The 17,392-nt window shown below is 37.2% G+C and overlaps 1 protein-coding gene across 1 annotated transcript in view; it reads left to right on the top strand.

The window, feature by feature from the left end:
• Nucleotides 1–17,392, top strand: part of ZRANB3 (zinc finger, RAN-binding domain containing 3) — a 250,551-nt gene that overhangs the window by 197,997 nt on the left and 35,162 nt on the right. Inside the window, exon 12 of the mRNA XM_008583513.1 lies at nucleotides 950–1,102. Coding sequence (XP_008581735.1) covers nucleotides 950–1,102 — 153 coding nt within the window. The remainder of the gene's footprint in view (nucleotides 1–949; nucleotides 1,103–17,392) is intronic.

Here is a 17,392-nt window from a genome sequence, read left to right as displayed (position 1 = left end):
GGGATCCGAACCCTCGGACGGGAGCGCCGCCGCGCTTCCCAAGCGGCGCACTATCCAGTGCGCCACCGGGCCGGCCCCGATGTCCACACATTCTTAAGGGGAGGCTTTATATGTTGTTGTGGGACGGAGGTGTTCTTCTATCCTAATTAAGGGGAGGGATATTCAGCCATGGGGGAGGATCTAGGGTAATTAAGGCCTAACAAGCTGACACAAGGTTACATCAGCTTCCTGTCTTGCATTCCTGAGTTCCTGAAGTTTTTGATCATGCATAGTGGGGTCACTTTTCTCTTAACTTTGCCTTTTTGGTCTAGTCTGTACTTTTGTTCCTTTTAATGTGCAGACACTGCAGTTTTTATGGTTTTGACTTTTTTTAAAAAAAACAGCAAAGCTTCAAGTAGCATGCTGATTGATAAGGTGGTTAAGCTGTGGTTATCTCATTATAGGTTCATTAACTACAAAACAACGAGGTGGGTAATGCCAATCTGGTCTAAATATTCATGAGCAGCCTCCCTGGAGTGTGTCCCTATTCTGTCCTGCCTCAAAACTATCACATTGCAAGTTAGGATATCAATGTAATGAATTTTGGGGAGACAAAAATATTCAGTCCATTGCAATGTTTTTCAAGTACTGAGTATAGATACTCAAAATGGTGAATCATGTGTAGGTTAAATTTCAAAGTATATAAATATTAGAATAAAAAACTTTATGAAAAAAGCAAATAGTATAACTTCTCTAGTTAGACTTTTTTCTCATTAAGCATAGGAATCATTCACTTGGTAATTTGGTTGTAATTTTGAATGATTATATTACTAAAGCCCATGATATGTCAGTACAATAAGATTTTCTTAGTGGATAGCTTATGATTTAAATATAAAATCAAATTACTGATTAGTGCATGTTACTCGTGAGGTGAACTGCTGTAAAATTCATATGTTTTTCCATCTTACAGGCTCAGGTTACAGGGAGTACATTGAATGGTAGGAAGGAACAAATTCAGGCTGAGGAAAGTGATAAAGAAAAATGGGACTTCCTGCAGTTTGCTGAAGCTTGGACTCCAAATGACAGTTCTGAAGAGCTAAGGAAGGAAGTTTTGTTTACTCATGTAAGATATGACATATTCTTTTCTATTTTTTTAATATCCTGAAACTATAATTTTATCATATGCTGTTTTAAATAGAAACACTCAATTATTCATAAAGCTGGAAACCTCTAAGAACCAAAAATAGACATTGATAGAGGGAGGCTACTATAGTGGCTTGTATTTTCCAACAGTTCGGTGCTCACTGTTCAGTTCCTTAGATAAACAAGCTGAATAGAATCCAACCTTCAGACAAAAATATAGGAGACTCTGTTTATGACCTTGAGGGTAGGGAAGGGTATATTAAATTTGCCTAAAAATGCACAAGTAATGAAGAAAAAGATTAAGATATTTGACTATATCAAAATTTAAAACTTTTCGGGGCCGGCACAGTGGCGCACTCGGTAGAGTGCGGTGCTTGGGAGCACAGCGGCGCTCCCGCCAAGGGTTCGGATCCCATATAGAGATCGGTCCGCTCACTGGTTGAGCGTGGTGCAGGCGTGACACCGAGGGTTGCGATCCCGTTACCGGTCACGAAAAAAGACAAAAAGAAAAAAAAAAATTTAAAACTTTTCGGGGCCGGCACTGTGGCGCACTCGGTAGAGTGCGGCGCTTGGGAGCACAGCGGCGCTCCCGCCAAGGGTTCGGATCCCATATAGAGATCGGTCCGCTCACTGATTGAGCGTGGTGCAGGCGTGACACCGAGGGTTGCGATCCCGTTACCGGTCACGAAAAAAGACAAAAAGAAAAAAAAAAATTTAAAACTTTTGTTATATAAAATATCCTGTAAACAACTCACAGACTAAGTAAAGATATTTGCATTACCATGTCCAAAGAATGTGAAGAATTTATACAACTCAATTAGTAAAACACAAGCAAGCTGACAAAAATAGGCCAAGAATGTAAGCATCAGAGGAGACCTGAATAGCCAATAAACATGAAAAGAAGCTCTGACTCACTAAAATGAGGCAAATTGTGAAGATACCTTTCCCCCTTTACAATTGGTAAGTAATCTTTGGTGTGATACTTTCAGATTGTGGAACTGTCTTGTTCCCAAAACCTCTCTCCCAGTGGTTTTAGCATACATTGAACATCTTTGCCTGAATCCGTTTTGAAATAGTGTTTTTTTCTAATTCCATCATTGCTTCTCTATTCATCATTAGCTGGCATTTTTCTGGAACTTTATTTCCCCCTTTTTATTTTAAAAACAGTATCACTGTGAGCTTTGGGATTATTTGATTGTTATTATTTAACATGTTATAACCCATCACTTTCTTCTTTTTTTAATCTTTGATCTAGGTAGTGAAAGCTCCTTTAAACTGGCTTTTTTTTAATTTTATTTTTTTAATTTAAAAACACATCCCCACAATTCTCTGAGTGCTTCCTTGATTTCTGGCAAATGGTATATTCCAGATTCACCTTGAATTTTCTTTTCCCCAGTTCTGGAACTGACCATTTCTTTAAGGAGCCCTGGCTGCCTTTACTGTAGAATGATATTTAGAAAGTAGGATTTTTTTATTCCTCTGTGATATTATCACTTCTAGGTTCTTTTCAATGTACAGAGCTACATATACATATACACATACATATTTGCATAGGTAGATAGATATGTATGTATATATGTATGTATTTTTAAGTCATAAATTCCTACTAAGAGCTGCAATTGAAATCCACCACCACCAAGTTCTTCTTCACCTCTCTGTATATCCATAAAAATATAAATATTTGTATTTTCCTTATCCAACAGTGAGGACCCTGATTCCTGACATATCAACATATTTATTCATTTGTTCTACCCTTCAATATATCCAAAATACTTAAAAAATTTTTTATACCAGTACCACTACCTACAACTGATTAAAATTCAAGATTTCTTTGCAGTTCTAAATATGTCCCACTGAAAATATATGATCGTAGAATTGTGTTCAAAAGTTGAACACAGGGCCGGCCCGTGGCTCACTCGGTAGAGTGCGCTGCTGATAACACCAAGGCCCCGGGTTTGGATCCCATATAGGGATGGCCGGTTCGCTCACTGGCTGAGCGTGGTGCTGACAACACCAAGTCAAGGGTTAAGATCCCCTTACCGGTCATCTTTTAAAAAAATAAAAGTAAATAATTAAATAAATAAAATAAAGTGCTTTCTGAGGAGAATTCTAAAGGCATCAAACACCAGCGAAAGTTTTGTTTATGTTTGGCTGCACCGATACACGGTTTGGACACTCGAACCCAGCAACATTTCTCCGTCCCACCTTCTAAGGAATGTATGGAGGGAGGAAAGCCTAGAATCATCGGAGGCAGGAGAACTCAGGCCCAGCCATGGAGAGCCCAGAAACGTGTGCTTTCTCCCTCATCCACCTCGCCTCCCTTTTTAAAAAAAAAAAAAAAAAAAAAAAAAGTTGAACACAATTAATTAATTAATTAATTGAATTAATTCTTTTTTTCTATGTTATTGGTATGCATTTAGGTGTATTTGTTTCTGTGCGTATTTAATTGTAGGATTTGCTTTTGTAATCCTTTTTTCTTTAACTATTTTTTGAACATTTAAAATATATTAATACTTCAAAAGTCCACCAACTAAAGTACAGCAAGAGAAGTCTCACTCTCCTTATTTTTGTTGCCAGTCATTCTCTATGGGTAAACATTTTTGTTAGTTTCTGGCTTAAACCTTCTAGGTTTTCTTTTTTGCAAAAATAAGCAAATATATTTCTCTATTTGTGTGTGTTTAATGAAATTAAGACAAAAATGAGGTACCATTTTACACCCATCGGATTGGCAACAATGAAAACATTTGAAATACCAAAAATGTCAGGAAACGGGAACTCTTATATGCTGCTTGATGGGAGTATAAATTGTTTTAACTACTTGGGAGAACAGTTAGGCAGTATCTGGTAAAGTTGGAAATACCCTCAAGTTCAACAATTCCATTGCTAGGAATATATTCTCACATATGTGTATAAGGAAACATGCATAAGGATGTTTGTGTCATTTTTTAGAATGGATATGAAAATCATTGTCATGAGATACTATTTAAAAATTAACACGAATGAATTAGATTTATATGTATCAACATGACCCAATCTTGAAAACATAATGTTATTTTTAAAAAGCATATCATGCAAGATCAAAGGTTCGGATCCCCTTACTGGCCAGCTGCCAAAAAACCAAATAAAAAGCATAGCACACACACACAAGTATATTCTATATTTATGAATATGTATTTGTGTAATAAAACATATAAACATAGATTGGAAGAATATATATCAAGTTTATAAAATTAGTTACCTCTGGGAGAAGAAGAGAATGGGTCTGGGGAAGTAAAAATTTAATAGCAGCTTCAGCAGAAACGTGTTATTTCTTTTATCTTAAAAAAGGATCAGAGTCTGGCTGGTTAGCTCACTTGGGAGAGTGTGGTGCTTATAACACCAAGGTCAAGGATTCAGGGTCCTGTACTGGCCAGCTGCCGGAAAAAAAAAAAAGGATCAGAAGTAAATATTACAATATTCGTTTGTAAATTCTGAATGCTGGGTATAAGGATGTTTGTTATATTTGCTGTACACCTCTGTACTTAACCCTCAGCCCCACTCCTAACAAATGCTATTCAGGGGCAATATGTGAACTCAGTAAGAAATAATATATTAGGGAAGTTTATAATTCAAACAATCTGCTATTTTCTAGCCCTTTTGAGGCAATATAGTTTGAGTTATGGAGAATTTAGTTTTAATTTTCCAAAGAATTGATCAGAAATTATAGGAATAAAATTAAAGTCTTTATACTTTTTCTCATAATATAAAATTAGAATTTTAATCTAAAGTCTAGTTTTATAAACACATGTTATCCTTATGTAGAGTTATATTAAATTTTTATTGTGCCTTATTTGGAAAACTAGTACTTTTTTTTTTTTAGAGTAGTAAAATGCCACTCTGTCAAATGTTGCTAAAAAATAGAGATTGTTTCTAAGATTTTTTTTTTTTTTAATTTAAAAAACTGCTTTTCTTTTAATAGTGTTTATATTTAATAGTGTTTATAATAGTGTATTATATTCTGGTCTACAAAAAAAAAAATCAGTAGAAATCCTAGGTATTTAAAATATATACAAATACAACTATGACCTGTGGTTCTTTCTCTGAAATTCCCCAACCATCAAACCATCATTTTTAAGACAGGTATTAAGAATTTGAAATAGGGGCCGGCCCGGTGGCGCACTGCTACAGTGCGCCGCTTGGGAGCGCGGCGGCGCTCCCTCCGAGGGTTCGGATCCCACATACAGACCGGCCGCTCACTGGCTGAGCGAGGTGCGGGCGCAACACCGAGGGTTGCGATCCCGTTGCCGGTCCCGGTCCGGTATGGGCGCGACACTGAGAGTTGCGATCCGTTGCCGGTCACAAAAAAAAAAAAAGAATTTGAAATATAGCCTGCAACATAGATACACATTTATTTATTTTTTTTAAAGTTTGTCTGAAGAAAAATATCTGTGTACAAAGATAAAAAAGAATCTTCCTACCCAAATCTTTCTTTCTTGAGTTTGTTATGTATCTTTCATAGTTTAGTGTTGTCCTGCCCAGATTTTTCCAATGCATGTCTTTATACACACACGGTTTTATATAAATTGGAATCTTATAATACAGGGACTCTTTGTTTGTTTTGATATGTTTTGCTTTGTTCGTATTTGTTTGTTTGTTGTTTGGCCAGCATGTAACATGTACTTTGATTGACTTTAGGTGGGCATGCCCTCTCACCACTCTGTCTTTACACCCTTCAGCTGCACGCATTTGAAGAAATGTGTAATTTGTTGAAAGGTCCTAAGAAAACTTAGTCTACCGATGAACATCATCTTCCTCTGAAAGTTGCCAGAATTTCAGCATTTTCTATGGGAATTTTTCTACTTATACTAATTTCTTTCTGACCCTTTTTAAAAGCCTTTTTAAAAAATTTCCAACATCTAGCATTTTTAGGATACTTCCAATTTTGTTATTTAAACTTTGCCAAACTAACCAAACGTGTTGATTGTCATCAAAAATTTGTGTCACTAAAATGTTTATAGCAGTTCTAATTGGATAGCTTTTAATAGCTTGTGGATATTTCTGTAGTGTCAAACGGGATCGCAACCCTCGGTGTCGCGCCCGTACTGCGACCGGCAACGGGATCGCAACCCTCGGTGTCACGCCCGGACCATGCTCAACCAGTGAGCGGACCGGTCTCTATATGGGATCCAAACCCTTGTCGGGAGCGCCGCCGCGCTCTCAAGCGCCGCACTCTACCGAGTGCGCCACCGGGCCGGCCCTATATGTACATTTTTAAAAGAAATTATTTATTGGAGGGCCAGCCCCGTGGTCACTCTACCGAGTGCGCCACCGGGCCGGCCCTATATGTACATTTTTAAAAGAAATTATTTATTGGAGGGCCAGCCCCATGGCGCACTCGCGAGAGTGCGGCGCTGGCTCCCGCCGCAGGTTCGGATCCTATATAGGGATGGCCAGTGCGCTCGCTGGCTGAGTGTGGTGGGGACACCAAGCCAAGGGTTGCGATCCCCTTACCAGTCACAAAAAAAAAAAAAAAAGAAAGAAATTATTTATTGGCCCAAGTGAAATTCAAATTGATGTCCAACTCAAATGAAGATAAAAAAAAACTTCACCACCATGAAGAAAGATACTTTTGCACAGCTCAGTGGGCTATCCCATAAGTAAGCACTCCTGCCTGGGAGTCCATTGTCAGGGTCACTGCCTCAGATGCTGTCAGTCCAGTTTCCACTGCTTCCTCATTTCTTCTGTGTCTGAATGCGCATGACATCTAAGTACTGTTGTGGTTTTGAGGTGTTTTGGTTTTCCTACAGTGGCTTCTATTGAATGAAGTAAGTAATCTCCAGGTGGAAAGAAAGGTATGGATAATATTTGTGTATATTGTCATTTCCAAGTGATGAAAAGCTATTTCTGAATAAAGACGACTGAGTGAAGTATTTAAATAGGGAAGCCTCCCTCTCTCTCTTGTTTTCATTTTACAACCATCATCTAAGGGGTGACCCTTCCTTTAGCTTTAGCTGTGGACAACTTGGGCCCTTCCCTCAACCTCTTTAGGACCTTTCCCATCCTCTTTTCCCTGTTTCTCCATTAATAGGTAATCAGCAACATTATTTATCCAGCCATTCTTGATCCATAGATTACTAATTCGCTTCTAAGATCTCTTTCATCTATTATACATAAAGTATTAAGTATCGTAAGAGAAACTTGGTCCATAAATGATTCATAGGTGAGCAAAAGAAAGGACTCTAATTTAGTCTGGGTAATGAGTCTGGCTCCTACTTACGACATGTCTTCATTCTGTTTGGCTTCTCTTCTTCGAACCTCAGTAAGCCAGAGCTGCTTCCATTTTGTTACTTCAAACAGTAGTTCTCTCTCCATTTTGAAATGGGTCTCTAGGAATTTCCCAAATTCAGTCAGAACCAGTACTCCAGGTCATTTCTTGGCAACTCTTGCTCAGCCCACACTGCAGTCTCTGCTTTCCCTTAGCAATTGTTTTCATTTTGTGTGCTCCTCCTTCACTATCTCCTAGATATCCTTCCTCCTCATTATCCTGTCCCTGGTTGCCTACCTTCCTTACCCTGCTCTGAGCTGGTAGCTTTGGTCTGGCACACAGGGCTGCCTATTCTCTATTACAACCACCCTCAAGTCCCCTGGTCTGTATCCTCAAGGGCTTCTAAGCCATCCTTCACCCAAAGAAAATTTACATTTCAAACACCCTCATTTGCATTAAAAATATATGAGATGGTTATTGGTCTGCTGCAAAAAACTGTATGTAGTTAAGAAGAAGAGCTCCTCAACATAACTATGAAAATTTAAAATGTCCTCAAAATTCAAAAACAAACTGCATTTTTTACTAAATGCCAACATTATATGAAATCCTTGTTTTGTTGTGGTGTTAGAAGCACAAATAGAAAATTTCTCATTCAGAAAAATATAACCTTTTTCCTCCATATTGTCTAGTTGAAAAAAATGGTAACAGAAAAAAAAAATGTTCACCATAGGAGCTGTGGCATTTATGAAGTCTAAATCTCTCTTGTCCAAAATCTCTTGTTTCTGGAATATGCTAAAGCAGTGGTTTCTTGGGGATAACATGTCTTAAATTACAGTGTTTATTTAATATATATATTTTTAAAAATTCAGACCACTCTGTAAATATTATGTAATTAGTCTACATAATAGCATCCCCGAAAGCTAAGTGACAGATAATCAGTTATTCTGAAAATGGGAAGTCCATATGAATGTGTGAGAATAGGACACACAAAAAGTGAGTCAGAGGAGAGGAAGCCCAAAACTTTGGCACTAAGTAGATGGAGAGAAGTCAACAAATGCCATGCCAAGAAGTGAGACTTTATCCTGGAAGCATGTGGTGTCATCAGAGGTTTTTAAGCAGATGAATGACATTATTAGATTTCTATTTTCAACAGATAATGCTAGTGGCAGTCTGGGAAAGGAATGGAAGGGAGAAGAGACAAGTTCTTAAAGGTAGTAGTAAATTGGGAAATGGATTATTGCTGCCCACCGTCCCATCTAGTTTCAGCCTATGGTGAAAGGGTCTTCTGTCTCTCACTCCCTGCCAGCTCTTTTCTCCCCCTGATTTTTCAGAGCCTGAGAACTTGGTTGGGCCACAGTGCAAGGCTGGTGAATTACGGTGCTCCCTGGAGGCACGCCTTGCCTGCATTTGCTGCCCCCACCAAGAGCAAAGCCTTGGCAAGCCATACTGCCTCTTCTGCTACAGATTTGGGATGAAAGTAGGAAGTCCCATTTTGGCCTTGGGGTCTAGTTGGGTTCTTTAATATACCTTTAATCAGGTACCTACAGGTATATTAATAAAATCATTTCCTTTTTATCCATAAGGCTATTAGTATGTGAAAGGCTCCATTGTTAGGGATTTCCAGGGAAGATTTGGGGCACTAAACTTCACCCTGAACCCCTAACAGCAGTAGTGTTAATAGAGAGGGGAAAAAAATTCCACACATTTCAGAGGTAGAATCAACAAAATGAGGCCTGGGTGGCATTCAGTCTAATAGTAGCATGTGCAGAAAGAGCAGAAGGGATTGAAACAACCGTTTAAGGGAAATGTCACAGCCAAAGGTATACAGGTAAACAAGGAGAAGACAGATTGAAGTGATGGGAAGAGATCTAGTTTAGTCTAAAACTGGAGGTTCCATAGCAGAGGATTTCATAGTTAATTTGGTAAGCAGTGAAGAGGTGAGAGGTTGTGATGGTAGGAGAGGAGCTGGCTTAAATACAGAGGCGAAGAGTTCATTGAGAACATCTTGAGTTTGAGGTGCCTCTGAACCTCAGCTGACATCCAAGAAGTCAGGCCTAGAGCTTCAAAGAAAAATGATGGCACATAGACACACACTAGACATCGGGTGATTAATTTAGCCCTCTGAGTTATATTGTAGTGATCTGTACATTATATAATATTTTGCTGTGAATTGTCCTTATTGAAAGAGACAGCCATTCCCAAAGAGATTTGCATGTACTGCTTTTGATGTTGTTAAAAATAAGTAATGACATTTTCTTATTTACCACTTGTTTTTTTAAACCAGAGTGGTGTTTTATTTTGTTTGTTTTGTTTTGTTTTCTCTATGCCTGAAGAGAAAAACTAGTTGTGCCTAAGTGTGGATCACTGCCAAATTTTATTCAACTATGTAAGAATGGACGTTTTGGAAAATCTGAAGAAAAAAAAAAAAGCAGCCAGTCATTTGTTTTTTAGGATAATTTAAATCCATTTTTTAGTTAGATGATTAAAACCCTACTTCTGTCATTCTATGTCCTTTGAAAACAGACACTTTTTGGCTTATTTACAAATATTAGTGAGGGCTCTTTAGTTCCAGTTCCAATCATTAATTGTCTATCCTTCAGGAGACCAGCGTGATGTCCCAGTCACCCATTTGTAAAACAGAGGCTTATTAATTCTTTTAGGAACAGGAGCCCAATGACATGAGGCAGTAATGGCTCCTACCAGAGCTGCCCTTTGATCAAAGTCTATTAAACCTGACATCAGTGCTTTTCTTGGTGGCCTGAGCTTCCCTGGAATAGCACCAGGCTTTGAAGTGCTTTATTATTTTTTATGAGTTTTACTAGATTTCCTTTTCCTCTCCTTTAGTTCTAATAGCTGACTTTTAATCCTGTCATCATGGCCAGGGGATTTGTCTCTAAAGACCAGTAGTTTACCATGGTGCAAAACGGAGCAAATAGATTAGGTCCCTGAACCTTTCAGATAAAAACACACATTTTGCCATCTTAAGCATTTTGCAGTTTTTATTCCCAGCACTTCTCACCAAAAGCAATATTTTTCTTTTGTTTTTCAAAAACAATATTAAACAAAAGACAGGAACACAATAACTGAGTGTCAGCTATATAACTGAAGAGAGAAATATGTTCTTCTATCTTCCACATTCCTTATGACATGGGCAAGTTGACTTAACTATATCTTTCCCATAAGCCTTGTGATAAAAATTACTGTAGGCTTAGTTTGCTACTTCTATTAGAAACACCTACATTTAAGTTCCTTATTTATCACACATTAAAAGGGTTGATTAATATGGTTATTTCTTCATAATGACAGTCATGGCGAGTTAGAGTATTTTTCAATAACTTATTGCTATAATGTCTTTTCTAAGTGCAAGAATGTAGTTACAAAAGACAAAAGACTATTTAGCTTAATCTTGCTAAAATTACTTAATAAATTAAGTAAGAAAGCTTTACTGGACCATAAAAATATTTTGTCTTTCTTTGTTCTTGCCTATCTTTACCACTAAGAAATGCTGATAACAACAGTAGAGTCATCAATTTTTCAAATATCACTGAATATTTAGCTATCACTATGGTTGTTTTAATTCCAGGATTCTAATTTGATTATAATTTGTTGTAATTTTGGTGAGACAGATAAAGCTTACTCCTGCCTCTAAGGAGGAGGGAGTCATGTTATTGATAAATCTAACATTTTTAGAAAACATGTTTATTTGAGTAGCATTCTTTTTACAATTATTTCTTAGCACCTTTTTTTTTTTTTTCCTGTGGGTGGCTGGTACGGAGAACTGAACGCTTGACCTTGGTGTTACAAGGCTGTGCTCTAACCAAGTGAGCTAACCATCTAGGCCCTGAAAAATTAACTTTAAAAAAGGACAACAGAAAAGTCATTAGAAGCGTATTACAGATACAGGAATTTTGCATTTTATATTTAGTATCTGTGTCTACAAATCAATCTGTTAAAGGTCACTTCTTTTATTAACGGGACACATCCCAAACACCTGCTGGAGTCTCCACGAGGGGTTGATGATGATATGTCTCTATCTCAAAACATTGGGGATAGTGTGTTTTGTTTTAAGCTGACCTACGTGACAATTGAGTCCTTTGAGTTCTTCCAGTACAGTAATTTTCTAGCCATTAGAATCCATGTGCTTTTTTCTACTCACTTCATCAATAGTTTCTCTTTTTGACTATGTGATCACTCCACATGTTATTTGCTGTCTTATGAGACACTGTTCAGAGTCCATTACAGTGACTGACAGATGAGCTCAGCTGGCATGTTTCATGCACAAGAGTTACTCTGTGTTAGCATTCTTCAGTTTTAAAAAACTGTTATTTAAGAGAAACCAGAGGGATTCTCTTGAAGTGTTTAAAAGAATTCATATTTTTTTCCCATAAAAAGAGATGGGCTTACCACCCATGTGTATATTTGCATATGAACTCTCAATCCCTCTTTACCCTCAGAAAATTAAGGAAAGAAATGGAGCTATTAAAACCGTAAATACATCTTTAGATATGTTATTCTAATCTCTTAACCTTTGTTGAATCCTGAATCCTTAATCTCTTAATCCTTTGAGATTAGGGAGAGAGTAAAGAACTGTTCCCCCAAAATGCACATACAATACAAACAACATTTTATAGACAACTTCAGGGGCTTCCCAGGCTCACAGAAGATCATCCAAGGTCTCTGAGAAGCCCATGGATGCCAGGTGAAGAACTATATTCATCTGTTCACATCCAGCATGTATAGTTATCTTTAGGATGTGTCAAACAGATTTTGTCACCTGTTTTACTATCAGTCATAGCTGCTAAATGTCAAATAAACCTCATATACCAGCTTCCTGCCAATTGCCCAGAGGCAATCAGAAAGCATAACTGATAATATAGATCAGGTTTCTAACTGATTACCTCAGAGGAAATCTTTATTCTTGTTAGGCCTTCTAGCTTCTGTCAGCCCTGTGGCCAGGACACTAATTTGTAAAATTTACTACCTGTGACAATATTCATCCTTGTCCAACTTAGCTGTAATAGCATTAGCTGAAGTCACTGCTAATCTTCTCCCTTTTTTCAACTTTTGTGAATTTTTGTTTTTGTTGGGGTATAGGACCTGGATTGGGAAATGTCACTTTTGGGATATGCCCTCCCCTCAGGAATTGTCCATTCTAATCTTCCTGGTATGGTTTTTGAAACTTTTTCATTTTCTTGGAGCTGCTCTTGCTACCAGCAGCTGCCCCTAAGAAGAGAATTTCCTCTTTTTCATGGGCATACTCCTGTTGCCTCTGTCTGCAGGATAACTGTTTCCTCCTTGGGAAAAGATTGCCTTCTCCTTTTGCTAAAATTATATTCTTAGCATATCCTTTGGTTCATGAAATTATAAAAATGATTTTCCTTCTACTTACTCCCACCTTTTCTGGATTTTACTAATGTCTCAATTTATTATTCCCTAGTGGCATGTGGTTTCAGAACAGCACTAATGACTGTACTGATTACTCCATCCACTGTTGGTAAACTCTCATATTGGCAGAGGTGGGCATCAATTTCTAATTATTGTCAGTCACTGCCAGCCTTAACTCTCAACCTGCCTCTGGCACATAATTAGAATGTTTCAAATGCTGTTTTCCAAAATAAGTCATCCCTTAAATAGTAAAGAAATTTTCTTTAAAAAAAAAATAGCTTAGTTAAGGAAATGACTGTAAAAGCTGATATTTGAAGGTCCTTAGAATTCTCTTTCTTTGGGAAGATTTCTTTAATATTTTTGTTTTGTTTTGTTTGGAGGGTTGCTTTTGTTTTAACAAATCAAACAATTTTCTTTTGTTTTCTGGTGGGGAGGTGGAGAGTTAAGTCTTCAAAGAAACATACTGTTTAAAATGTAGATTGGGACAAAAGATTGCAATGTTATTTAAATATTATGCAGTGTGTGTGTGAGAGGCCCATTGTATATTTTATGTATATAGCTATACTGACCTCGGTTTGTTTTATTTGCTCCTCTTAATAAGTGTTCTTAAAAGTATATGTAGGAAGAGTGGCAGTTGATGGAGTAGATAGGCACTAAATTGAAAACAAACAGATAAAGTGAAAGACTCCTTAATTAATGGTGAAATCTTCAGCACTTTTCTCTCATCAGCTCCTTGGTAGCCAGCATTGTGTCCTCTGGAGAAACTGACTGGACCAAGAAAAAATTTATGGAGATTGAAAGGGATCCCCTAACAAAACAGTCAGTGATACCCCTACAATGAAGTCTCCCACATGGAACTTCCGATAACATTTCAGTATCTTATTCTTAAATGTGAGTGGATCGTGAAAGGCCACCAAGGATTGAGGAAAGCCTTGCACATGAGAACCAAAACAAACATGCAAGCCAAGAATGGGATACAAAAGAAACAATGTCATGATCTGAAGAAAAGTTAAAGACAAAACAAAAACTACCATTAGTAGCCACAGAGAAGTAAAGGAAAATATTGCACCCATGAAACAAGAATAAGAAAAAGGAAAAATCAGAGAACAGGGACAAGGTCTTAGAAAGTAAACTGCAATACCAGAAATTAATAATTCATCAAGGAAGGAAAGGAAGATAATGAGGAAATCACTTAGAAAGTAGAACAAATAAAGAGATGGAAAACGTGGGGGGAAATAAAAAATATCACATTATTTTGTTCAGAAGCTTTTTTTCTAGTAGGAGTTGCAGAAAGAGAAGACAAAGGAATAAAAATAATATAAGAAAACTTCCCCAAACTGAAAGATATGAGTTTTTCTGATTGAAAGTGCCCACTGAACACCTAGTATAATGAATAGAAAACTAAAACACACACACACTAATACCACTACTCTCCTGATTTTTTCTTTTGAGTTTTTTTTCAGCGTATCTCTTCTTTGTTTTACCCTTAACGCTGGTCCCCTGCTTTCTGTCCTTGACTTTCACCTTTTCTTCCTTGAACTACTTCCATGTGTCATGACGTCTGACCCAGTGACTTTATCCACATCTGTATGTCACTGGTTGCCAGATGTCTAAATTCAGTTTTCTCTTTCTCTTGGATTTCAGATCTGCTTCTTGGAACCCTCTACTCTGATGGTCACCAGTTCTCACACATATCTAAAAGTGAACTTATTTCCTGTCTCTTCTCTATTGACTTTCTAATGAATCTGTTTATCTTCTTTTATTCCCTATTGCAGTAACTGAAAATATCCTCCCTACCATGTCACAATTTAGAAATCTAGGAGTTTGAGGATCACTCTGGGCCCCAATATCTTCACCCATCATGTTCAATCAACATGTCCTATCAAATCTTCTTGGTGATAAGCCCGTGTGTCCTGAGTTCTCAGGCAATCCTATTTCTCATTCTTATCTATGAAGGGACAACCAAGAGTCATTAAACATTTGAGAAGGAAATCTGTAGCATGAAGAAGGTGAACAAAAGTAAACTAATACAAAAATTGATTCTGAAGATAACTTTTTAAAAACTCTAAATAGTAGCTTTATATTTGAGATGATATTGCAAATATAAATAAAATCAAAATACTATGAAAAAGGAACAGGGAACAAGAAGGAACTTTAAAATGTAAAAGTATGACTGCCAAAGTAAAATAATTCTATAGAAGGGTTGATAGAGGAAAAGTCTAAGAGTTTAGAGGTTAAAGAGATAAAAAGAAGGAATAAATGAGAGTAAAAGATAAATATATAGGTCCAACATTCTGCTAACAGGAATCCCCGAAAAAGAGAAAATGAGGAGGAAGAAACTATCAAAGAATAATAGAAATTTCCAAGAGCTAAAGATAATCAATATTTTATTCAAAATTAGCAAAGTATCCAGGGCGCTCAGCAGAATTTTTTAAGGCATGTAAATATATATAGATGTAGACCATTGTGAAATTTTAGAACACCAGAGTTAGAAAGAAGTTTCTTGTAAATGTGGCAGCATGGTTTAAACTAGAAATAGCTGATAGAATTTGTTCATGTTTGCTGAGCATTTGCTTGTATTTTCAAAATCCTGAAAGCTCTCTTATACTATGGGTATTTTCTTCAAATGTTTAATTATCTTTATTTCTTTGTTACCTTTTTTTAAAAAAAACACAGCAAATTCTATCAGTCTTCTAATTTCTCTGCTTTCCTCCACCCTTTTCTTAGAATTTCCCTTGTGTGTTATTTTAAAAATCTTATCTCATGGTTAATGATTTCATTCATTGTATTTTTATCTTAATTCTGTAACTTCCACAACAAATTAGGTAACTTTTTATAGTATGTGAGATTGTATAAAGAGGAGACATACAAAATAAGAGTTCTACATTATTGGGGGGAGAATACAGAGGAGAGCCTTTTCCCTGTGATAATATATGTTTTAATTTTACCAATGTGGGAACTGTCTAAATTTTTCTTCCCTCCTTCCTTTACTTTTTTTTGGAAAATTTTTATTGTGGTAACATAAAATTTGCCGTCTTAACAATTTTCAAGTGTACAATTCAGTGTCATTAATTACATTCACAATGTTATACAGCCATCACCAGTATTTCTAAAACTTCATTACCCCAGAGATTCTGTAATCATTTAGCAATAATTCCCCATTTCCCCTTCCTTCCAGCCCCTGATAATCAGTAATCTTTCTGTCTCTATGAATTTGCTAAAAAATTTCTTTCTTTTGCAGTACTACTAAGAAGTACAGATAAGATTCATTATATAGAAGATCTCTTTACAGTATTTGATATTTTGCTATCATTATCTACAGTGTCTCTTAGTCGTCTACTGCTGCGTGACAAATTGCTGCAGAATTTAGTGTATTAAAACAACAGTAGCCATGTATTATTTCTCATGCTTTCTGTGTGTGTGGGATTCAACCAGGGTACAAAAAGGATGACATGTCTATTCCACAATGACTGGGGCCTTTGCTGGAAGACCCCAAGGCTGGGGGCTGTAAATATCTGAAAGTTTGCTTACTCACATGTCTGGAAATTGATGCTACTTGTCACCTGGGGCCTTTCTGAGGCTGTCAACTGGAACACCTATACATGGTTTCTCCATGTTGCCTGGGCTTCCCCACAACATAGTAGCTAGTTCCAAAGGCAAGTGCACCGCGAGAAAGGGATAGAGAGACAAAGGACATATCAAGTGGAAACTATATTACCTTCAATGACCTAGCCTCAGAAGTCGCACAGCATCCCTTTAACTGCATTCTGTTGGGTGAGACAGCTACAAAGTTCCACCCAAGTGAGAGGAACATAGACCCCATCTCTCAATGGAGATGTGTCAGTGTTACACTGAAAAGAGCATGTGAGATAAGAATTGATGTAGCTGTCTTTGGAAATACAGTCTGCCACAGTGTGTCCAGCATAGTTTCCAATTCAGCTCCTAGCAGGACTTCTCTAAAATTAACTCTTTTAATTTGCCTTAACTGGCAGCTAATCAATTGTGGAGATAGGTATCCTGTTTTCACTAATTAGGAAATTGAAATTTACATGAAAAGAAGATGAAAAACATGATATAATGATGTAGCTGTTCTTAGACAAAAGAAATGTATTTCTTGAAAACAAGATAATTATTACAGTGTATCTGTTAAGAAAGTTATTCTAGTTAATAGCTTTAACGCTATTTGAAAAATATGTCCTGATCAAGAAAACATTTTAATATGAATAACATTGTTTACGATCACTAATGTATTTATATGAAAGCATTTTCCTAGGTTCTTGATTAACTTGAAACAATTGCCTCCTTTCCCTGACTTACTTCTAGGGCAGATAGTTTATGAAGTATATTTTTTATTACATAACTTCTCTAGCCAAGTTACCTAACTTCTCTAAAACTTCAGTTTCCTCACCTGAAATATGGGAATAATAAGAGTATCTACCTCACAGAGCTGGCATGAGGATTAAATGAGTCAATATATGTAAAGTGCTTTATAAGAAGTAAGTGTTGGGGGCCGGCCCGGTGGCGCACTGGATAGTGCGCCGCTTGGGAAGCACGGTGGCGCTCCCGCCCGAGCGTTCGGATCCCACATACAGACCGGTTCCCGCTCACTGGCTGAGCGAGGCGCGGGAGCAACGCCGAGGG

This window comes from Galeopterus variegatus, unplaced genomic scaffold (genome assembly GCF_000696425.1).
Source record: "Galeopterus variegatus unplaced genomic scaffold, G_variegatus-3.0.2 Scaffold98, whole genome shotgun sequence".
NCBI lineage: Eukaryota > Metazoa > Chordata > Mammalia > Dermoptera > Cynocephalidae > Galeopterus > Galeopterus variegatus.
The sequence above is the reverse complement of the archived record's forward strand: the minus strand, read 5'-3'. Positions and strand labels throughout refer to the sequence as shown.